Source organism: Centrocercus urophasianus, unplaced genomic scaffold (genome assembly GCF_019232065.1).
Source record: "Centrocercus urophasianus isolate 14NV4802_14NV808 unplaced genomic scaffold, USGS_Curo_1.0 seq_10, whole genome shotgun sequence".
Taxonomy (NCBI): Eukaryota; Metazoa; Chordata; class Aves; order Galliformes; family Phasianidae; genus Centrocercus; species Centrocercus urophasianus.
This window is the reverse complement of record NW_024884142.1, coordinates 78894686-78920360: the sequence shown is the minus strand read 5'-3', so window position 1 is coordinate 78920360 and position 25675 is coordinate 78894686. Positions and strand designations below refer to the sequence as shown.

The window sequence follows — 25675 nt, the reverse complement described above, 5'->3', positions numbered from 1 at the left end:
ACAAAGTTTTCTTTTTCCTTTTTTTGACAGAACAGCCTATCAATAAGCTACCTCCCTGCTGACACAGCACAGAAAGATTTAAATCCTTTATCTAAAATAAGGCTGGCAAACTGGAAACAAGATCCTGGTGGCTGCTACAGGGCTTTAGTCTCTGTCCACAGACAAGATTCCCCTTAATGTTAGCAGAATATCCTGTCAGCGACGCAGCAAGCACCTCACAAACAAATCATTTTCACACAAACTCTCATAGATGCAAGTTGCTGAAATAATAGTTCTTTTGAAGTAAACTGCCAGATATAAAGTGAAAAAAATAATCAATTTAATATATGAATCCTGTTTTGGCAAAACACTAAACAAAACAAGATTAGAGTCCCAAAGAAAAGCGCCCAAGTGCAGATGAACCCTGGAGAGGTGGCTGAGCAGCTGTGCAGCAGCGGTGACACCTGCTGGTACTGAAAGACAAGCCTTTACCTGTTTGCACACCAGCTTCAATCCATGGGCTGGTCTAAGAGGAAGAAGCATTATAAACAAAATAGCAAACAATCTCTGCATCGTTTTCCTTTTAAACTAATACCTCAAGAGAGGAAGATAAGAGTCATAATTAATGTTGCAGGTCCTGAGACTGCCTCTATTTTCATACCTCTTGACTCTCACTGACCCATTTTTAGAAGTATTTTCCCATTCCTTGTTCTGTGGTATTGACCACTATGTAAGGGAACAGTAAAAATGACTGCATACAGAGTTCAATGAAAAAGTGCAAAACGAAAGGAGGAAGGGAAAGAACCAGTCCAGCTTTAACACCTTTTGTTCAAGCTGATTACAAACAAATTACTGTAAACAAGAAGTTTCTGAGAAGCAAGCTGACAGAGCCGGTTATATTTAAAAAAAAAAAACAAAAAAAACAACAAAAAAAACCCCCACAACCAAAAACCTAACAACATTGTTTTTAATGACTTCATATACAGACATTAACTTTCATTTATTTTGGTATTTCCCCAACTCAAACGCCATTACCTTTTGCAACTTCACAAACAGAAATCTCAGATTACACATCTCACCACACTGTCTATATTTGAAAAGTCAGTCTGCCCTCACACTGCAGAGGTTAGTGGTTAAGTTTTTCACTAGGATACAAATTTATAAAAGTTGAAGTTCATATAACTGTTAGTGAGTGAAATTTAAAAAAAAAAAAAAAATCATGTTTTGTTACAGGAATGAAGTGAAAAGGCAAGAAGTGAGAAACATTTGTTGTTACTCTACTTGATTTTCAGGAGGCATGGGACAGAATTCCTGATTTAAGTGAGAAGAGATTTGAACATAAGACAAAGTGGAATTTATTTCAGGCAGTATCACGGATGACATTTCATATCACTTTTGGGACAGAGTTCTCTTACAAGGGAAATCTCCCTGCAGTGTCACAGCCATATTTCTTCCTCACATTCATACACCTGGAATTCATTAGGTAAGTATTTCAAAGAGCTAAAATAGCACCACCACAAAGATTGCTATCATCCCAGGACATTTAGTTTCTCATAATGGGCATGATAATTACATTAGCTATATAGATCACTGTATAATGAATAGAAATGAATGGAAAACTTCAAAGGTAATTCATAACATTTCTCTCCTCTCAGAAATCTCATATCTTGCCCATTATTTGAAAATCCATTAGGCATTTCTGAAACGGTTACCATAATAACCATAGTGTGACCACTCCATGGCCCCACAGACTTATCCAAGAGTATTTTTAAATGATTTGATTGTCTGTGGTTATTTCTGCATTCCTCCCAGAGCAGGAGCCTTAACTACAGAGTATGGACATGCTTCATTTGTGGCAGAAGCTGTAGAGAGGCACTGAAGGCCAAAGAAAACATAGGAGTGGGAAAACACCCACTTACAAAAGCAGGTTCTGATTTTTTGCTTGTGGATTAACAGTTGCTAAGAGAAATAGAAATGTAGCCACTGGGGAGTATTAGAGTGAGAGGAGAATTGGGTTTACACAAGACACAGTGGAGGATCTGGAGGCTAACTACAGAGGACAACAGTATGGAAATACAGGGAATGCCCTGGAAAAGCAGCAGCTTTGCAAGCTCTCATTTTTGGACCTTATGAGGAAAGAGACATAAAGGAGGGACAGAGTGTTCTAGTGTAAAGTGTCTAAAGGTAAAAATCTCAAATTAGTGAGGTTAAGTCCAGGCCTACTTTACAGATAAGGGAAGGTGCAAGTGACCATTGTTCCCTTAATCTCTCTCTTTCTGCTGTCAAGAACCAGAGGCCCTATTTTTGACCTCAAGACACTGCACACTTGGAAGAGCCACAGGAACTCACACCTGAGCAACATTCCCTCCTAGCAAAATCACATGTGAGTGCAAATTAACTCTCAGCACTCAATAGCAGATATTTTTGGCCTAAGAGTTTATTTCTTGGCAGTACAGTTTAAGCAAACCTAGATTTTTTTTAACATCATGATGCAAATACATCCATAAAGCAAGCAACATTTTTGAATTGTTTTTGGCTAAGATCATGTTCTGCAAACTTAATATTGGTAGCAAGTGAAGCTTACCTATTTTTTTTGGAATTTTCATCTTTCCCTCTTTTAACTCCAAAAATCCTTGTAATTAGAGCACTAAAAAGAAGTGTAGATGAATTTCTTACCTAAGACAAAAAGAACACAAAATTTTAAAAAAAAAACCTTCGAATTGTACAAGTATTTTTTTAATACAATCACCAATGTACAGTTGAAAAAAAAAAGCCAGCTGAATGAAGGACACTACATGCCTACTGTTCAGAGGTCAACAAATAGGAACAAGTATTTTGTAAGTATTATAAGTATTAAAATAATAATAAGTAACAATAATTAATTTTAATAATATTAATAATAATATTAATAGTAATAATAAGTAATAATAATAAGTATTATAAGTATTTGCAAGTATTATATATTGGACATGGTTTAGTAGGAGCTATTGGGAATAGGTGAACGGTTGGACTGGGTGATCTTTTAGGTCTTTTCCAACCTTGGTGATTCTATGATTCTATGATTTCATAACAACTTTCCTCTTTATCAAAATGGCACTATCAGGAAATCAGATTTTGGACATGTATATCTTTAACAAAGGGGTTGCACCAAGGTTTTTAATGGATAAAAGGATTCCCCTCCCTTATTCTCATGGCAGACTGCAAAATGTTCAGCTATCTCAGAATCTCTTATTAAAAAGCAAAATAACAGCAAGAATGAATGAAAATAGACTTCTTACTAGCTAAACATGCTGACTCAAAATACAACAGCCAGGTATATTCTTACATCTAAGATAATCTTTGTCCCTACTTTTTGTGAATATCACCACTTCACATTGAAATAAAAAATAAAATGAAACCCAAAACAGAGCAGAACTACATCTTCTTTGCAGGTAATATTATTCATCAAACCTTAAAATACTTCATCATGTAACATTCTAGTAATTGTGGTACTTGGTAACAAGTGGTACCAAAGCTTCCTGGAAACGTATCACTACCTACACTGTCACATTTGAGAAGCAAATTTAAGAGCTAACTTACTGCCCAGATAGGTGATGTGAAACCTAGAATTGCTGCTTGTATTCCATCTGCAACATAAGGCATAACATTTTCACCTAAACGTGCATCTCTGAACAGTGCCCGTAGGATATTTAAAGCATGAACCTGTGGAGGTAAGAGAAATAAAGGAAAACAATATAAATCCAACAAAAAACTTCTTAAATCAAATGTGTTAAGTACCCCAATGAACACAGCAAACATGAAACAAAAACAACCAGTGTGCAGATTTACAGCATTTCATTTCCATACTAAATATAAGAACGCTGCTGTTCAACTAATAGATTAAAATGCTACAGAAGGAAACACTGATAAAAACATCTATGGTTTAAAAATATATTTGTCTAATAAATACAGTCCAGGAATTACGACAGAAGGCCAGCATTTTCTCCTTAGCTTATCCTGGCTGCAAAAATAACTTTCAAAGACAAGAATCATCTTGTCCAATATTCTTGACGTTCAGTAGATACTGTGAGAAAAAATAAACTACAACTCACAGGAGGACAACATTAAGCTAAAACTGACAGCCAGGCTTGCATCACCATATGGAGCATTTTGAGATATTTCTTTACACTGGGGAAGGTGGCAATCTGTGTAGCTTCACAGACTTTGACAAAGATACATAAACTTATGCCAGCAGAGGCATTAGAACATTGTTAATCTTTGCATTTTAAATGCAAGACATAGTCTGTTGATTACATATTTAAGGATTTGACAACTGCCTTCGAAGATAAAGATCTTGACTTTACAATTTTTATGCATTCCAAATGAATATATTTAAGTTTCAGAAGTTACTAATTCTGTTTAAAATCATTTTTAATATAGTATTTTACTGCATACAATATGGTTTATGCAACTCACTTATTTACTCTAAACGTAAAAAGAAAAGCTTATTCCCTTGTACCAGTTTACTCATCTACTTGTTCACAAATATACTACAGGAAGTAAATGATCATACAAATTCAAAAGGAGCATCACTACACTTGCACTAGAAAAAAATTATGAAATTATGTTCAATCCACTGCTCAGTATCTCATGCATTTGTAAATTCCAGAGGCTCCATAACATCTGTACGTCAGAAGGTTGTAAAATCTAGCCACAGACACTAAAGCTCAACTATCATTAACACATTGTTTCCTTAACTGTTTGAAGTAATGCAAACACTGTTTTGACATTTGCCTACTGACGCGACACCGCACTTTACCTGTGGAATTACACTTGCAGGTTCACTCAAAGGCACTGCCAAGGACATCAATTCTTTGATTGTCATTTTCAGCAGATCCGTTTTGCCCTTCTTTGGTTCTGAAGCTAACAAAGCCTACAGAAAAGTTAAAGAAGAAGTCTGGTGTTTCTAGCCATTTTTGCTTACTATTAGCTCAGCTTCAGGTTTTATATTCACCATATCACATCCCAACTTCTGATCACATAGAAGGACTAAATATAAATTTGGAAAAGCAATTTTCACTTTTAACTGTCTTATTTTATTTCGTTCATAGCTTCCTTAGCAGTCATTGTTTCAGTAAAAAAAACCACTTCTGCAGTACAGCTTTGACTCTAAAAGTTTCTTCATGTGTTGCAAATGAAAACTTAAGTTTACACACAGAATCAGAGGATCTAGTATGGCAAAAGTATCTGCTATACCATACATGCTTATATTTACTATTTTGAAAAATTTGAAAAATTTTATAGTTTAATAACAAACGTAATCATGGAGAAATGGCCTGGCCAAGGGATAAAAAAACAAACATTAAAAAAAAAAACCAGCACATATTAAAAAGGAGAAAACAGATACAACCATCTCCAAATAGCAGCAGTTAAGCAGGTGTCAACACATCCAGCAGGGAAGAATATACTCTAATTTAGCCTTCCAGTTCAGGACTGGGATTAAAACAGTCTCTTTTTCCAACCTAGCAGCTTGTGTTGAATTTGTCTGACTTAGCACAAATGGATAACCAAAACTCACTTATTTCTAATAAAACTGATTATCCATTTGTGTTCTGGGGCCCAGAGTCTGTTGACCATCAATTCAAACAAGATATTTAACAGTTCATTACATTGCATAAAAAGAACCTAATGGAAGAACTTCAAACCAAATGAAGTACAGAAGTGAGGCATATACCCAGAAGTTGTCACTGTCATTTTATCAGCACCTTTAATAATGGAAGAAACAAAGGCAAGGGAAAAAAAAAAAATAGTACTCATAAAATATAAAGCAGACAAGAATGAACTGAACACCAAGATTCCATAACCTGAGGACACTGAGGTTAAGCTGTAACTAGCATTTTCCCACCATTTCCTCACCCCTTAATTGGAGCTGCACCTTTGTGCTATTTTAAATAGGTTATTTAAAATGTTCATAAGCTTAAAAATTACATATTATTAAAATAGATGTGTTGAACCAAAACAAGAATAAATGTCACAGGAAGCAGATGGCAAAGAGACCACAGTGAATCTTGATTTTATGCATTAATAAAATAACCTTATTACAGTACTGTGAGAATATGCATTATTTTTTATATTTTTATTACCTAAACACATAAGTTTATTTAAGGCTTAATTCCTTTTACTGAGTACTAGAGGAACATTCAGAACTGCCACCAAAGAACACTACCAGCTTTCTTTACAATAAAATTTTTGTTCAGAAATGGATTTTTTTTCAGATTAATCCTAATGTTAATTTCAAACCTTCTCATTAATTGACTAGATTAACTTTGTACTTTTCCAGAGCTGTCAGAGCAGAAGCATCTGATCTGTTTATCCAAATAAGCTCTGCCATATGGGCTTGGCAATGTAGGCCAATTGCAGACTAGGCAAATGTTTTCTGCAGTGGGATGCTGCTGCATCCACCTAGTCCTTACATTACACACAGAATTACTTTTTGCATGAAAAAATTGATTCAAATAGGTTTCTCATTCACATGTTCTCTCAACTTGCTACTGCCCACTGGATTAAAACTCCGTGGTGTGAAATGAAAAAGCCAGCAAACATGAGGTCACCAAATTTATTTTGCAGACAACTTACAGATATAAAAGGGAAAGATCTTTCAATGCTGAACTTTAGAAGGCAACACACTTCTAAAACCAATGCCCTACTTCAGGCCTCATCTATGCAATGTGTGTACAACTAGCAAAGCCACAAGTAGGCTGTGACTGACAGAAGAGAGGTCAGACAGAAGCAGGCTGCCTCAACTTTCTCAGGGTGAACTCAGAGTGGAAAACAAGCAAGATGGATTACTCTGGCAGTGACAGCTTGCTCCCAACAGTTCCTCACATTCTTGGAACAAGCCTGAGACCATGCTCCGGTGAACGGAGCAAGTTACAAATCACACAGTTATCTTGGACCTCTATCTTAGAAAACTGTCTGAAAAGTAAAATCATGAAGGTTAATTTAGAAGAAAACAATCACGTCTGCTTTAAAGAAATAAAGGAATGGAAACAGTTAAGTGTTCAGACTTCAGCATCGCACCAACTGGTGCTGACTGACATTACTTCACCACAGTTAAGAGGACTTCCTTAGTTTTCTATAGTACTTTCCAGGCCACCATTTTACAATTCTGTGACAGTTTATTCTTATTTGAATCATCCTTCCTCTGCATATGAAAGAAGGACAAACCTACGTGGTAACAAAGCTTCACTTAATCTGAGAATTAATTTATGAATTTACAGGGAGTAATACAGTGGATACACTGAGCCAACAGTACAGTCTTTGGAAATGCTATCCGAATCAACATCAAGCCAAAAATCTGTGCTGTCTCAAGAGTACACAGAATTGCAAAGCTAAATAGCATCAAACATGGTTTAATTACATTTGGCTTCTCGGTTGTGTAAAGGCTACCGAAGCCCCCAGAAAAAAAAAAAAAAAAAAAAAAAAAAGCACTCACTGGAAAGGACCTTTAAAATAACATGAAATAAAAACACGTATAATATTACTCGATACCTGTATGTAAAATGGAATTCCTGCACTACGTCTGGTTGCACATAACGTAGATGAAGGATCACAAGATTTGATTTCTTCTAAAACACAGCTAAGCCACTGCTCCGGCATCTTGTGCAGACTCTCACTGTTGCATCTACGTGAAACAAACAAAACACATAAAACAAACAAATAAGAAACTAGGGCAGAGTGAAAGAATGCAATTAGTGACCTTAAGGCCTAGTTCCTAACATATTTGAACATTTTCAAGGATACACTCAGAATTTTTAAGAAATGAGACAAGCATAACATGGAATTCCGCATTTTTCCAATGCTAGCACAAATTATATTAACCTTTCTTGTTAAGTGAAACTAGAAAAAAATATTTCACTGAACTCAGCCAGATATTTCAAGGACTCAGCCATTCACCATTTCAATTTTCCTCTTCTGCATAGACCTATTATCTTATTAGAGAAGAAAATGACACATACACATCTGAATGATGTGTAGAATGTAAGAAGAGGAAACTTCAACATTTTGTACTTTACTCTCTCATTTGTGACCCTTACACTAACTACTATATACTTGTATATACTAGTATATAATAGCTTTCACAACAACACAAATAAGACTGAAACCCCTCACAGTAAGTATGCATTACACAAATACACTTGCAACCTTCCAAGCCGTAAAAGGAATAGAAAACAAGACACACTGTTCTGTTTAAAATACTAAGTCAGACAAACATTTTGTAAAGCACCTGAATTACATTCCTGTCATGAAATACTTCTCTTCTGCAGTTACAAAACTGCATATTGCCTGAAAGCAGAGGACTTCCAAGGACAAGGAAAACTCAAGTCTATCTCAGTTCCTGGTTCTGCCCAATTTAATGACATGTAATACATTCAGCATGAAAGACGAGCTCATTAACCTTACGTCAATGTTCCAAAAGGATCATTCATAGTTACATAAATTAATGAGACACTGTTATTAAATAATTATCACACTACTTTGCCACATTATTCAGAACAGATAATAAGAATTAATCACTGAGGGCAATACAACTGCAATTATTTCAACCACGTAGGACTTGCCTAAAAATATAATCAGTAATTAAACTCACAATCAAGCAGCACGAACTTACAGTAAGGTCACAATCAAGCTTTATATGTGTTTAAAAAAAAATAGAAAGTAAAGCTTAGAATGCAGCAGGTACTAATGCAAAAACCAAAATTTAGTGTAAGATCTAGACCTTCCAATCTTCTACCTCCTTCTTTACTTGTATCCTATTACACCTTTCCTTCCCTCAACACAAAAATTTAGGTAGGCTAAAAACTTGATACAGGATAGTAAACGAGGTTTTCATCTGCAGTGAAAGTTTCCTTCCCTTCTTTTACAAAATAAACACAACACTAATAATGCCGAAAACAGGTCACAGGCAGTGCCAGATAGCTCAGCAGAAGCCACAGCAGGTTTTTGCTGTTTGGTAATTTCCTTAAGATTTTCTTCACACGTTTCTTACACTGCTGACTGGCCTTCTCTCCATTTTCTAACAACAGCATCTCTTTAATACATTTGCCAGCATGTGAAATATTAGTCCTGAAAGTAAGAGAAACATCATGGCTCAACATGGGTCATGTCACGCAGTACAAAACCATAAAATGGTTTCTTGCTTTCCCAAGCCTGAGACAGAAGCAATCAAATGAATGTCTTCACCTGTACAACCAATGACCGTTTTTCTTTTACTTTACTGCTTACAATTAGCTTCCCCTGGCTACTATAAGCTCATGCTCTTTCCCCAGCTTTTGGATACACAAGCAGGATGCAGCTCTAGGATTAAGACCAAACAAAACTTCTAGTAAGCTTCTCCACAGGTCTCTGCAGCTAAACTGTACTTTACAGTTCTTTTCATTCAAGTCATCACTTTCCACAAAACCTACTGCTTCCAACCACTGCGGCTGGTCCTACCTCCCTAGTTAAGCAGAATTTCAATGTTAGTTTAGTCATGCAAAGAACAGCACTAAATCTCTCTTCAGTATGTTATCTTAGTATTAAAACAAACACCCCATGATACATATTCACATCTGCTGTGCTGCAGAAGAATAAAGCATAATGGAAATATTTAAAAGTCACTACGTAGCATACTGAATATTTTACAGTTAAGTAAACTGAGGGGCTTTTCCCCTTTCAGTTGTAGCATAAAGGGAAAAAAGCACACAGAAATCCAATAAACTTCAGACTCCCTTCAACTGTATTGCTTTGATCTCACCACAAGTAATCCTACCTTGTTCAGTAACCCACAAAAGTCCAAATTTAAAAAATACATATTTTTTATTTTAATGCAAAAGTGTTATTATTTTAAAGGTAAAAACATTGGAGACTATTGACTTTGCAATGGAGGAGACTACTCCCTTGAATTTGGCAGCTATATCCTCATGGTCTGGCAAGAAGAATATTGACTCAAGAAGCAGGTGGCCTGAAATTTGAACAATAGTGGAGCTTTACAACATAAAAATGGTAGTCACAAGCTCAAATGTCATTTTCAAGAACAATTCATTTTTTTTCTTTTGACCAGATCAAGCAAACTATATTGCTAATTAAAATATTACACTGTAACTTGATACGTAAATTACTTAAGATGTATTGCAGTAAGGTATTTTTCCACAAAATTCAGACTGTCTTTCTTCTGGTTATAACAATTTCATACGTGCCCAGAACAGTTTCTGTGGTCAGTTTCAATGGGACAAAAGCCTGGCAATTCAAAGTTAAAGCTAAACCCCTCTCTCCATTTTCTCCTATCCAAAATTAATGGTGTGTTAAGAACAAGGGGTCAATCCTGGATTTGGCTTTCCTGGATGCTGGTGGTTTGTGGCATAGATTTCACATAAGGACTAGCATTTTCTACAAGGGTATATCCAGAATTCAGAGTCTCCAATCACTGTAAACTATCCTTGTCTGGGGAAAAGGGAGTTTTCTTTCACCATTTTTCTCTCTTAATGGAACCGTACTCTTTTTCCATATATGTAATATAAAGCCAGCCTCCATTATATTTCTCAGACAAATAGACAAGAATCTAAGCTTCAGAAACACAACTATGTAATCTATCCTAGAGAAAGTCTACTTTTAAGAACAGCTCCTCTGAAATAATGAAGTCCTCCCACTTGCATCCCCTTTCCATAGCTCTAAATAAAATAAAATTTTCAAAGTGATATAGCTGATCTGATAAAGCTGTTGTTTCTTTAGCACTAATGCCACTAACAGAAACTTGGATGACCTCAAAAATCTCAGAGATTTTAGACTATTTCCTTCACATCTCTATTAACACTTTTGCTAAGAAGTTAGAAACAATTTTAGTTCACCTCACTAGAAAGTCCATGAATTACTTTTAATGTTTCCAAGAAGCTTTCCCAGCATCCTGGAGGGAGTGGGAAGGTAAAGAGTTACAGTCACTTCATAACAACTAAATGAATTAGAACCTAAGCTTAAAACAGAGAATTTAGAATCTACTTCAGGTACCAGGAGTACCAAAGATCAGCAACTGACTGGATGAGGAGAAAAATACGCACTGATACCGGATTAAACATTTGTAACATCAAAGCAAGATTCTTATTCCATATTGTCTGCTACAATTCTTTATTTAATACTCTTCACTTCTTGTATAAGACACAAAAACTTTGGTCACCGAGTTCAGTTTAAGCTCCATTTCTTTAAAAATGATCCTCAATAAGCACACTGCATTGTATGACATCTCTCTTCCCATTCCCCAGTGCATTCTGGGACCTCAGTGAGAGAAAGCATTATAGCCATAACTATGTAGCCCTACAATTTTGAGATTCCCATGAAGTCTTTACATTCTACTTGATCTCTCAGAAAAAGTCCACCAGTTAAAATAAACACAAAACAGACAAACACCATTTATAGTAAACAAGTAGTTAGGATATCCATATGGGTTCTGAGAGACTCTAGTTTAAAATAGATGTCAAAAGTCTTCCAGGAGAGTTTCCCTACCTACCAGTTCACTGCACCAAATAAGCATTAATAATCTCTCAGGGTCAATGACAAGAAAAATCCTAAAAAAGGACTGCTTGTTTCACCGATATGAATGATGCTTACTTTATATACTCTTTGAAAAGGTGCAGTCACAGACAATACCAAGCAGACAAAATGGAGGGAACATCTCACCAACAGAAGGACTATGAACAGAGAAGAGGAAGAACAATAGCTAACATACTTTAAACAAATTCAACAATTTATGTCCAAATGAGTGTCAAATTCAGCGCTCAAATTTGACTAATCAGATGATATTTCATCACCATTATAAGAAATCCCTGCAGAGGGAAGATTCTTTTCTGACTACTAGCCTAGACAGCTGTGAACACCGCCGCTCTGCCTCAAGACTCTACTTTTAGTTTTTAGGGACTATAGAGTAAAGATGGAAATATTCTAGAACATAGTTTTAAGCAAACGTTTGGCATCTGAAATAAAGCACCGTGTTTATCTGCAGTCTTTCCTAAAAGTGCAGGATAGAGATTTACCACTATTTGTGCTACATTTTTCACTGGGTCTTGGTGAAAGAATAATTACAAAGTGTCAATGAGGTTTCTATTAGTCTTCAACTCCATTAAGCAAAGTATCATGTTTAAGCTATTTATATGACTATACAAGCTGCCCTAGAAAAGAGTTCCTCCTCTAGTACGTGTAGATGCAATAAATTCTGGTACCTACCCTTCAAGAATGTCTATCAGCTACGTAGAGAGGTCAGCTCATATTTACCTGCAGAACAGTCTCACAGTTCCAAAAGGATAAACGGAAAGGCTCCAGGACACTCAACAGACCTACAACACAACTGCATTCTCTGCAGGACTCAACTTACTCATTACTTCAGAGAAGAAGCTTCAGCCCAAATCCCCTGTGTCCCAGGAGTACCAAACTAAGAATTACTAGCTATTCCGAAATCACCCTCTTTATTTTAAACACAAAAGTTAGCCTTGAGACCAGTACTTCCTGGCAAGTATATATTTCATAGAAACAAATACATTTCCAAAGAGCTTCTGTCTCCTTCTTGCAAGCTGGATTTTTTCCAAGGAATATATGCTGTATTTGAAATAAATAACTATAGCTTTTATAATGCTAAGTAGCATGCATCATCAAAAGACTGTTTCGGAAAACTGTTAATTTGGAAGAGAAATTTACTGAAATCATAAGCTTTTTTTTGATGACACGCGGGGAGGTGGTTGAGTCACCATCCCCGAATCTGTTCAAGAAGCGTTTGGATGTGGTGCTCAGAGACATGATTTAGTGGAAGGTTGTTAGATTTAGGGTAGCATGGTTAGGTTGTGGTTGGACTTGATCTTTAAGGTCTTCTCTAATCTGAGCAATTCTATGATTCTATGATTCTATGTATACTGCTTTAACCATTGAGAGAGAAGCAGAGTTCTCTTAAGCTTTCTGTTTGATTGGTTTTTGGTGGATTTTTTGGTATGACTCTAATGTCGAGCTTCACTTCAATCCAACTGAAAGAACAAATCCTTTGAAACAAAAGCAGATTGTAAAATATAAACATGCGATTTTTAAAACAACACATCTATTGCTAACATCTTTCAATACTCAGCAGCTCCTTCTATGCATTCCATGCTGTTAACAGCCTACTTTATTTGGAATGTTATATTCATTTAATAAACATTCAAAAAAATGCTGCCTCACATGAAAAAAACAGTTTTGGGCAGAACATGTTCCAGTTTGTCACTGCGCATGTTAAGAGAAGTCCAGTTTCTCAATTTCTTAATATTTTCTTGCCTGAGCTTATCTCTGTCTCAGAGAAAAAAAAAAAAAAAAGTTTCACATATGAAACCAAGCTTAGCTAACAATACAGAAGTCTTAAATTATGTCTGAAGTCTGACAGAGAAGGAAATCATTTTTCTACTGAGATGAGGAAGTTGCTTTTTTGTTCCCCACTCAATCATCAGATTCAGACTGAACGAAATGGTGAGCAGTATGCTACTGTGTCTTTAAACAGCAGCCAGAAATACACACTAACCAGCAGAACAATACTTTGCAATAGATTTGGAATATGAAAACTGTAAGATGTCTCTTATGTTATCTATTCAAAATAGATTCACTAACTGATGTGACAATACAGTCATTTCTCTAGAAAAATAACTAGATACATGGGAATACCTTAACTGTTGTCCATTTTCCCTGTCACTATTGTGGCAAATTTTTTCTCTCTCACTGCAGTAGCTGCTCTCTCAATACACACAGCACTGACAATGGAAAATAACTAAACCTGCAGCAAAGTTAACTGGAAATAGCAAACAAGAGTGTCACAGGGCAATGATATCAAATACTTCTTTTTCTGCAGCAGCACTACTAGCTAACCAGCCACTCCACCAGAGTACAACTGCTCATTTCTGTTCTTGAAACTGTCTTAGACACAGCGTGAAGCTGGCCAGGCAGCCGTTCCGGTAGTTGTCATTGTTCCCATCCACAGACTTATATTTAACTTTAAAATAATACAAAAAAATAAAAAGAACACAGCACACACACACCTCGCTCCTATCATCTCTTTTTTCCCCAACTTCAAAGAAAAAAAAAAAAACACAAAAGGAGCTGTGGCTCTAACTAGCTGACATGGTGCAAAAGGAAAATGCCAGATACTTTATCTGAGTTTGATGTTAAAATACGTGTACTTCAAATTGAAAAATTTAATCAGTCATTTCAAAAACTACATTAAAAAAAAAAAACCAAACCCACAAAGTCATTAGAGATTTTGATTTGTCTTCTTAAAAAATGGATATAAATATTATGTATCACAAAGAAATGTTACTGACATACACATTCTAACAGAAGGAAAATAGGTTATATATAATGGAAGTTTCAGCACCCCTGCCTAGATCTCAGATCAGCTCTGCTCATTTTGTTCTTCTAGGAAAGTATAAAGTTACAGGAACTAAAAAAAAAAAAATAAAAGATTTCATATCACATCTTGTGATGCACTGCCAGATAGACTTCCAAATGCCAGAATGCACAACTCATCCAATGGCAAGTAATAAAAGTTTCCAGGAAAGCATCTTGGCTGAAAACAAAATGTCTGGCATTTATTTTCATTAAGGACTTGGGAAGGAGGAGAAGGGGAAGGAATTCTACACCCCTGCTTCCCTCAAGAGCTTTTCAGGGTCATTCTGTAAACTAACACTCCAGAAATTAAAAAAAAAAAAAAAAAAAAAAAACAAAAAAAAAAAAAAACCACCATAAAATGTCTGTATCTTCATCCAGTGCTGAATCACTATTCCTAACCACAAGTAATATTGTCTGTAAATGCCATATAACTAGAGACATATCATACCGACACCACACTCAAAATCCACTTGGTACCAATGACCTTACTGAACAGTCAGCTTCAGGGTTGATAACAGAGTTTGGTAAAATTATTATATTAACAACCTAATAAGTTGCACATATTTTACCTTGAAAGTGTTTCTGTAAGTTGCACAAAGCCAGCATATGCCAATTCAAAGGCACCCCTGTGCCTTGACTGCATCAGATGATGTTTAAAGTAGTCTCCAATATTTTTGACCTTAAAAGAAAACAGTAACAAAGTTACTTGGAATTATAAATAGACAGTTCACTTACATATGCAAGATACTGAAGTTAAGAGCAGAAGTTCTCCCCCTGGTTGAACAGACCACTGGCAAAAGTAAAAAGCACTTAAGAACTGAATGTACTAATTATTTTTCTTCCAGGTTAAAGGCACAGTATCACGTCCTTAGAAGAGCACCAAAAAAATAAAGGACATAAATTAGCTGCTTGTCTAAGATGAGCACATTCAGATTTTCAGAAAAGGACAATCCTTTTCTGGATTGATGACAAATGACAAATTCAGAATCTTTGATGGTCATCACTCTTAGCCTTAAATTCCAAAGAAAATGTCTACTACATTGTAACAGCAGAAACAAATATTTACAAAAACATATCAGAAAATAAGTTCAAATTTCTAAAGAATTGTACCAAAGGAAAACAAACCTATCTTAGCGAGCTGTTCTGAAGTTGCCTCAATTCCCTCAATTCTGCAAGAATGTCTGTGACTACTAGAAACAATTTCAGAACAGAAAAAAAAGACATTGTATATATGGAGTAATGAGAGCTACATCTGAAAAAACGAAATGCTACAATTGAACTTTCGCTGATCATTACTTTCTAGCACCCTATCAAGATGATCAAGCTTCCAATGCTGTTTGGAAGCCTACAGTGCCACACAATCTAATTGTACACGGATTTAGATGCTTCTTTATTCCAGAATTATGAGAATCATTGACTTTCAAGGTTTAATGCAAACTTCCAATATCATGTGTTTAAAACAATAACATTCATTTTACTATGCAAGATTTTCTTCAGAAAGATCTTCAAAACTTTTATAAAAAAAACCAACTATTAAATCATTAAGTTTCCTATAAAATTATTATTTTATCAGCTATAAGCTAGAACACTTTAATAGTCTAACAAGTAATTAAGATGTCAGAGGAGTTAATGCCGTATGTAGCTACAGTTTTCTAACCATTAATTCATTTTATCCAAACAATGAAAGTATAATAGTTTTAAAAAAAAAGAAAAAAAAAAATAGAGAGCTTAAACGTCCTACTTCCTGCAGCTAAATCCAGCCTAAGATAAGCAATAATTGGAAATATCTGCAGGGTTTCAGGTCTCTCGCCTCAGAATAAGAGCCTTTTTTCCAGAAGCAACTGACCCACAGACAGACCAACTCTCCAGCTGTATAAACAAAACCAAACCAAGAAAACCATACACATGCAAGTCAAACTGCTTTCCTGCTCCACCACCACCCTTATTTTTCGTATGGGATACTTTTTTTTGTCACATAACTTTCAACTTACTACTTATATTTCTGAGTGTTTTGCAACAGCCTCAATGACCAGAGGATTACATCGAACTGAACTCTGGTATATTCACTTTCATTCATATGCTACAGTTTGAAAAAAAAGAACTGCCACAACTCTTTTTTCAGAAAATGACAGAGGAACTTGCCTCAGGATCCATGCTAACTATGCATTCCAAACTTAAGAGGATTCATGAGCATGGCATTCTTACTCTTCCAGGATTGAATAGCATTCAGCTTCCTTGTATCATAAAACCAGCTCTTCAATGTCATGGAGAATAAATCCAAGGAATTGTCTACATCATCATGAAGAGTCACAGCAACTGTAAGAAAAAGTGACTCCACCTACTTTATTTATACAAGAAAGTACACTCAAAGATAAAATACTCAAATATGCTGTGGAAAGCAAATATCTTAAGTACGTTAGATTATCTTGACTAAATATCAAGAGTATGACAGGTTAGTCTAACAAAAGAACTGACAGTTTGCAGGGCTAAACTTGCTATTGAGATCAAAAGTCTCCATATTCAGCAGACATTCATTCAGTAGAGAAGATTCTGAAAGTACTTTAGAAACGAGTATATTTGTATCTTATTTTCTGGTGATTAGATGCCACCAAGTCCTATACTATCCTATCCTATACTCTAGAGAGAACTTTCCCAAAATATTAAAAGTTGGCTGGTACCAAATTCTACACAAGACACTTTACATTAAGAACTGGAAGAAGACAACTTTTGCTTTGTCTAAAAACAAGCGAATCTGTTCCTGATTAGAACAAACACCAAAGCAGCAACTGGAGTTAGCACTAGCACAAATATGAAAGAACACAGAGGTTTGTCATTATGGAAAGTCTTCTGCAGACTTAAAGATTCCAGCACAAGACCCAGTCTGTCAGGGTTAACACAAGCAGAACCCCTGGCACTGGGACAGCACCAAGTCTTCATTTCCGCTGCCTGTTTCTGTTCACCTTGGCACACGGTTTTGGTAAGCTTATCTCCTAAAATCATATTAAAACCTTACATCTGCGATAAACAGGAGTTTGAGGAAGAACTTAAGATACCAGGCTTGGAGCACAGTCTCATGATGGTCATGGGACAACAGAGTCTTTGTTGGATATTATTTTGATCACTTGGCTGCTAATGGAACAACTCTTCTACGAAAGGCCATTTGCATGATTATCCTACTAGGCACAGCTTTGGCTCTGGCACCTCAGATTTTCTGGGCCAGATGGAGAATGAAAGATAGAGCAAATATTTGAATGGAGGGATACCATCAGACAGACAAGGCAACTCCCGTGTCTATTTTCAAAGGCAAAGCAATTATCACAACATGGGCTAGACATTAATAACTGCCAATTTATATTCAGAATTTTGCAACTTCTATATGCATCTCTACAGAAAGCACATGAAGATATTCTGAAGATTCAGCACACACTGTGACATTCAAACACCATGCAAACCTAATCTGTAACTCAAAAGATAAGGAAGGTGCAAATGTAATATAGTCCCAACTTCCAGTAGGAATAATAAGTAACAAACAAGTGCTGATTGTCTTATCAACTTTCCCTACATGGGGACACGCCACAAGAGACAACATTTAACTGCTAGTAAAGAGTAATGAAGAAATAAAGCCACAGCTAGTTGGCAGGCACTGTTATCTTCCAAGAAGAAAAAAAAAAAAAGAAAAAAAAAAAAAAAAAGAGAACATGCAAATTCAGCACTTATTACAATATTTAAAATGAATAAATTGCAAAAAAATTCAGCACTTATTACAATATTTAAGATGAATAAATTGCAAAATAGCATCCATGCCATAAGGTATAACGTCACACAGTTACTGACCTAAATAAGGAGAAAGGTGCAATGCTAGGAAGGGATGCTTTGCAACAGATTTAACTCAACATTTATATCTAGCCCCAGTTCAAGGTAATTAGAACCAAAGCTTCTCTTGACTTTCACAGTTCCATATTCTTAAATCCCTAGGCACTTACAGAACAAAAAAGATGGACAACTGCAAAAGGGTGTATCTGCATAAAACACTAAAATCCAATTCTACTATTTCTCAACATTGAAAAAGTGTTTCATAGAAGTTTAAAGCCACAGAAATTCTGGTACTGACATTTCTAGTAATTTCTGACGAAATATTCTTTTTGTACAATAAGGTAAGGCTACTTACAGAAAGTGCGGTGAAAATGGCTATAACTTTCCCTATAATTCTTTTATATATATATATATATAATATATATAATATATATATTGTATATATTATTATAATTTGATTTCCTATCAAATAATGTTCTTCAGATTAGAACATTAGGAATTTTATAGGAAGACGTCAGGAGCACAGAGAATCTAATAAGGCATCTATATCAAAAGAAGACATGTTTCTGCTAATGTCTGCTTTCTAAATAAGAATGGAAATACTACAGTAAGCGCCAACTCATGCTAAGTTGTCAATTCCTGACTTGAAGCAGAGTAAAGAACACAGTAGTAGAAACACATTATCTGCTCTTATCCACTTTCCAGACCTCTACAGCAATAGAAGTAAAGCTGTAAACCAGCCAGGAAACAAGTAGGCCAGAGACAGCGCAAGAATAAAGATACTAACACTATTTCCATGGCACTACAACTACGAGAAATAAGACCTGCAATTACACCGTTATTCATTTTAAGACAGAAACTCACAACACCTAATGAAAAACTATTCACTTTCTACTGGAAAGAAGTTAATAAGTAGTATGTTTTGCGTATTTCAATCTTGCACTGGTAGACTGGTTTTGTCAAAATCATAAGGAAATGAAAAGGCCATCAATTAAAAACAGAAATTTAATAAAGGCAAAATATTTCCCAAATAAATGACTGTGGTAATCTAATTTCTTGTAAGTACTGCACTCAACATTCTACAAGAGATCCAGATGGCATACTAACATTTCTGATCTCTAAAACCAAAAACATTGGAGGAAGAAGAGTCACATTAAATTGTCCACAATTCAAACATCCTATGTAGCAGAAGGCTATGACCAGTCAGCATATTTCTCTTTCAGAATTTTTTATTATGAAGTTCAGTTAATGAGCTTTATGAAAATACCAACATCTATAGCTCAAAATGAAATTAAAAAACTGTTTAAAAACAAAGCCAGTTCATAAAATTGTTAATAATTCTAACATACAATTCATATATATGCATATGTATAAATATAAATCAGTTCTTATGAAAAGAATATACATCCTATAAATAACCGAGCAATATGAATATTTCTTCAGTTTGTCTGCTATGTATAACTACACCTATTGTCACTACTTTAAGCATTATGCCTCCTGCATACCATTGTATCAAAAATAGATTGTTAACCACATGCACAGCAATAAAAAGACTTTTTCATATTTAATATAGCTTTATTTAAAAGGAAGACATTCATAAAAATTGTCTGTTTTTCCCCAGAATATGAAGATCTTTTTAATGAGAAGTACTTCCCTACCTGTTCTACAGTAATCAACCCATTTGAAGGTTCAGATGCAGCCTGTGCAGGCAAAAGTTTACACAGTGTCCCTAACAGCAGAGATACTTCCTTCATGCTTCTCCAGCAACACACGAGTACCATTTGAGCTGTGACATCACATATCTGACTTTCTTTACCTTAAAAACAAAAATCCAGAAATATTAATAGTCTGACTCCAAATTCTCAGGCACAGACTTGTAATTTAGAATTAATTTCGCTTGATCTTGTAACAAAATATGATTCACTACAAAACAATTCAAAACCAAGTAGTACAAAAGATAATTTAGCTCTGTTGATCTCAGTTCAATTCTTGGAAATTTATATCATACTCAACTCTGCTTGGATATGAGAGCAGTATACAACTTCACTACTATTTTAAAGGTCTTTTTGTCAACATCAGCATTGCACTGCATATCAAGCTATACAAACATCAGCAGCTTTGTAGCTCCAATGAACTCCTATACCAATCATCAATCCATCACTAGATGTTATTTGTGGGTTTCCCCTCCCTTTCATTTATTTATTTTTTTTAAACTCAGATGCCCCCATGCTCCCAGACCATACACATTTTAATGCAGCAGCGTCACCTAGTGGACATTACGAGAGTCTAACGTAATTTACAAACATTTTCATGAAACAAAACATACGGCCAATCAAAAAACCGTTTTATACACAGGAAAACGTGTGAAGAAACAAAGTCCAACTTTTTGTTTCTAAAACTTAAAAACCTCACCTAAATCATTACCTTTGAAATGTACAGATATTTTGTAAATATACGGAGGCACACAATAAATACACTAAAGTTTGAAACTGAGACGTAAAGAGATAGAAAAATTGCACAGCTGCTATTCACTAAAACAGGCAAATATTATCTAACATTTTATCCCTGGAAGCCTTCAAACAGAAGCTTCTGCTTATGTAATCCCATGCAACAAGTTTTACCGCATGAATAAATTCCCACTAGCCTTGTGTACACTGGAGAGCAAAATCACACTAACACCTTTCAACAAGCAATGTGTTAAAGGGTTTCTTGACAGAAGAGGTGTTAAAGATTACCTGGCCAGTGAAGTTTGGGCAACAGAATCCAGGCCAATATCAAAACAACTCATTTTCACATGTACTCTAAGAGAGATTAACCACAATCTTGCAGAAACATAGTGAATTAGTCTTTAAAACCGTGCACATGAATAACTAGCTTCTGACAAGTTTACTGAAGAAGTGAAACATTATATGGAGAAAATAACTTCCAACTTTGATCACCCAAGTAAAACGTCTGCTCTGTAAAGAATAACTTGATTTAATTATTAATGCAGTGTTTGATTTACCTCTCATTTCTGCGCAAATATTTTCCACCGGCTTGTGGTCAGCCAGCTGTTTAGACTCTACTTTGCAGTGTTCTTTCAGCATTTTTGCTTGCATAAAATAATCGTTTGTGTCCTGCGGCTGTATCTCATTCAGAATCATCTGCAGGCGATCCGCAGTTTCTACACATTAGATAAGAATACTTCAGCTGCTTTCTTCTTATTTTATTATTACTATTATACTGTCAGTTCTTCATACAAAGGTAATTTATTTTAAGTAATAAAAAAAAGAAGGCCCTTAGCAGTAACATTTCAAACCACAGTGACTATAAAGACCAAGGAAGAAAGAAAAGCAGACCACACAGTCACCTGTTTTGAAACAACACAATCTCCACAGGCTTGTTCCGTTTAGTGCAGAAGACAGATAGCCTGTATCAAAACTTAAAAGAATGGCTTAAGATTAAGACATAAAACAGAAATTTGAAAGGGACTGGTGTAAGGATTCATTTCCTGAATTGCCTGAATTAAGAAATAAAGACAACTTCAAGAGCTTCAGATTTTACAGAATTCTTTTTGTTTGTTTGCTTATTTGTTTGTTTACCTGAATCAATATCCATTGGAATAAGACCCTCTGGTGATGAGCTCTGCACTACTGGTGACACTACAGCAGACAGTTCATATGACATCAGAATGAGCCTTGCCACTATTTGCTTCCATTCAGTTATGAACATCAAGTTACTATTAAGAAAAGAGGCAAGCAACATACCAAGGATTAAAATAATTTTACATTTAAAGGGAAAAAAAAAAAAAAAAAAAAAAAAAACCACCTTATAAACACATCTACAACTGTATTTGTGAAAACAACAAATAAGTTGGACAAGTCCTAACACTGAGTTCTTATACTCACAGAGGAATGTGCAACACCTCGCTAAACCATGGCAGTCAGTCAGAGCGCCAAAACCCGCAGGTACTGGAATTCATTACAGATAACATTGCATGCTTTTATGTTCCAGTGAGCAGCTTTCCACTGTGCTTAATTAAGGAGTTACAACTTACTATTTTGTAGTATGCTTTACTTACTTAAGAGGTAATTGCTGCAATGCTCCGTTTATACAATGCACTCTCCCATACATTGGGAATGACGCTGCTGCTTGAAGTAGAGACCTTTTTGCTTGAAATATTTCTTCTTCAACATTCACCAACAAAAGCTTGATAACTAAAATTTTTTTAAAAGTTACAGATGTAAATTGTACATACAAATACACACAGTGTATTTTCTGAAAAACAAACCTGCTTAGAAGAAATACGAATAAAACCTGTTTATAAAACAGTTCAATGGAAAACGCAGAGAAATTTCTTTCCTTACACTCCTTACTCTTCCATCCATTTAATAATGCTTATTGTTGGTTTTCAGCTACCTAAACACCAACAATATGTTATATTCTGTTCAGTCTGTCCAAATCAAACAGCAACAGTGAAAAGCATAGCCAAGACCATGAACTCAGAGACAATTACACAACCCACGCTGAAGTCAAGAGAGGTAACCTACCACATACTGAAAGTTAGACTTTGTCCATAGAAGCAGCTTAAAACAACAAACAGCTCAACAGAATATTAAATATCAGCAGCTTCCTGTTAAATATTTGAGTCTTTAATTAGCCACCGAAGAAGCTGCCCAGTTTGCAAGGGTACTTGTGCCAATTCTATTTACATTTATACTATGTAGCATATCAGTGTCAGAATCAGAATGAATTACAGATCCAAATAACAAACTACAGATCACTAATAGAAAATACCCTCTAACAATGAGACATGAGATTACCCATACATTTCCTTTATTTATAGTAATCATAATGATGTCTCAAAAATCATGGTTTCACTGCACATGAAGAAAATACTAACAAGCCAATAAGAAGTCTTACTAGAAAAGAAGTCACTAAGAGGACAAAAAAAGTTATGAGTTCACTAAAAACTACGTTCAGCATTCAATCACAAACAATGGAGCTTCCCGATTTTTAATTTCATTTCCAATTATTAGATCTGGAAGATATTTGTTTAATGAATTTGCCAGATCTGATAGATCTAGAGCTTTGCAGCTTTCACCCAGAGGCACCAAATTAAAAAAAAATATTCCACATGTGAACAAAGCAGCAACGTATACACAGGACTGCAAACCACTTGGAACAATGGTTCTGAGTGAACAGAGGTCCAAGAGTCAGCACTTCAAATGTCAAGTACTTAAACATGATACAGACAAACCACAGCTGCCTTTGCTCTGGCTAAACGAGCTTTCAAGGAACAGAGGTTCCTTTCCAGCACTTTATGTAACCAGCTTCATCAAAAGAGTTAAAGCTCTCAATGTCATATTCCTTTTGACCAAAACAATAATGAAATCCACTTTCTGAAAACATGCGAAAGCGTCAACGTGAACAGGACTTGATTAAGATCTTCATAACAGATGAAACAGTCTACTAACAGCAAAAGTAAATATATCTCAAATCCTATTAGAAATAAACACCTTCTCACTCTGCCTATTCTGGAATGTCTTGAAGAGAAGCAACAAGATTTCAATTAAATATAAAAAAAATGCTGGTGATAATTTCTCTAAAATTTACCTGCTAAAGTGTTCTTCTCCACTGTATTTACTGATGTGTCTTCAGTCACCTGCAGGTTATGCTTAATCCATTTTCTTAAACAAATATGCTGTAGATCTTTATGATATGCTAAGAAGTTCAACAGATAGGAAGCAGTGACACAATCATATGGCTTGGTACTTGTGCTAAGTTCCATTGCTGCTCGGAATAACAGATCTAGACTTTCCGAATCCTGAAAGAAACAATAGGGCTCATTTTATTGAGCTCCCATTTTGATTTAATTAAACTAATTAACACCCTGAAACTGAAGAACATGCCTTTCAATGAGTCTGCAGGTACGCATTTTTTAAGAAACGTTTATATTATACACAGATTGCCTTGCAGTCTAAATGTGAACTGTGTAGGCATTTAGCAAAGATACAATCACGTACTCAGTGAAGATGGGAATGCTCATTTATAAAGCAGCATTCAAACACAACATACATCACAGGAAGATGGTTTTGATTTCAAAATAGAGTGCTTTGCCAACAGTCCTCACAGAGAAGCAAGTGTTACTGGGAAGCACTGTTTGCTCACCAGTACCTTTTTAATTATAGAGCGTTCATAAAGCAATCAGAAAAAAAACCAACAATATAAAGTGCAAAATCTGAGAGAAATCATAGACAATCAGAAAATGAAATCTGAGACCAAATCAAAGAGGAACAGAAACACAAGGCTGAGTTTTGTGACATTTATGAGTAACAAAGTCAAAATGCCTCAATCACTTGCAAAGGACATCACAGCTAAGAGCTTACCTTATCTGTTTAGATGATACTAGAGTATGCTCTTCCCCAGTATCAAAACGTGCTTAGTAAACAGTTTATAGCCACACCCAATGAACTGCCCATATTTTCTCATCTGTTAGCAAAACTAGCCTTCTTAGGTAAAGGCTGAAGCTGTGAAAAAATCTACAGAAAAAACTAGGGCTGAACTCTACTGCAGTCAACTTGGACCAGCTTCTAACTGTCAAGAGCTATTCAAGTACCTAATTCAACACAGAGCATTCATCTTCCATGAAATTACTCCCTTTAAATTATTTTTAGTTACATACCTGTAAATTAAACACAACATCACGTAGCTTCATTAGCAGCTCAAATGCTAGGACTTTCACTTCTTCAAAAGTACTCGCAAAGCACTGAATCAAAGTTCGGACACGAGCAGAATTCATCTCCTGATCCAATCTAAAAACTTGCTCCTGGCCTGCTCAAAGAAATTGTTTTGCTGTAATTTTTTTGCTGTATTTTTTTAAATCAGAATAAGCATCATATTTACATTTTATTTTGTTCTAGTATCAGAAAGACTAAAATAGAATTTTAGCTAAAGCATTATTTTAATACTAATGAGTATTTAAGATGATGCGTTTATTTTTGAAGCAAAAGTTCCCACATCAGAAAGTTACTCTCCGCAATACAGAAAATAACTGTATAATCAATGAACATAAAGATGTTACAATTATGAAATGAACTAGAAAGTTTGGCTAAGCATGTTATAACAACAAGAGAATAGATAAAATGCTTACCCACATCCTGGGCTCACTGCAAAACTCCAGAAGAGGGATCTCCAGAAGAGATCCTTCCCCACTGGCAGCCAGCTCTTCAATAGGTCTAGGAGAGATGGAGCCAGGCTCCACCTCTTCCAGCAGCACAGGTGAATTGCCTTCACCTGTGCTCCAGTGGCTGACTCATTGCTTGCCTCAGGTGATCAATCAGAGGTTCAGGCCATGATTTGGCAGTTCCCATACAGTAACTCGTTGCCAAAAACAGAATCTGACTTATTCAGCTTTGAAAACTATTTCCCGGGAATTCAGTAAAAGTAGCAAGAAATTCTTTTCAAAAAAGGATTTAAGACTTCTGCATGCTGTCATGAT

At 35.5% G+C, this 25675-nt stretch overlaps 1 protein-coding gene across 3 annotated transcripts in view; it reads right to left on the bottom strand.

The window, feature by feature from the left end:
• The window catches only part of THADA (THADA armadillo repeat containing), a 211502-nt gene that overhangs the window by 112380 nt on the left and 73447 nt on the right, over window positions 1-25675 (bottom strand). For all 3 annotated transcript variants that reach the window (XM_042826019.1, XM_042825953.1, XM_042826094.1), the window contains 11 exons: window positions 24860-25008; window positions 23791-24001; window positions 22256-22391; window positions 21777-21913; window positions 21200-21358; window positions 19854-20011; window positions 14952-15061; window positions 7510-7642; window positions 4778-4891; window positions 3559-3681; window positions 2564-2655 (listed from right to left, as the gene is read on the bottom strand). In XM_042826019.1, the coding sequence (XP_042681953.1) occupies window positions 2564-2655; window positions 3559-3681; window positions 4778-4891; window positions 7510-7642; window positions 14952-15061; window positions 19854-20011; window positions 21200-21358; window positions 21777-21913; window positions 22256-22391; window positions 23791-24001; window positions 24860-25008 (1522 nt within the window). The remainder of the gene's footprint in view (window positions 1-2563; window positions 2656-3558; window positions 3682-4777; window positions 4892-7509; window positions 7643-14951; window positions 15062-19853; window positions 20012-21199; window positions 21359-21776; window positions 21914-22255; window positions 22392-23790; window positions 24002-24859; window positions 25009-25675) is intronic.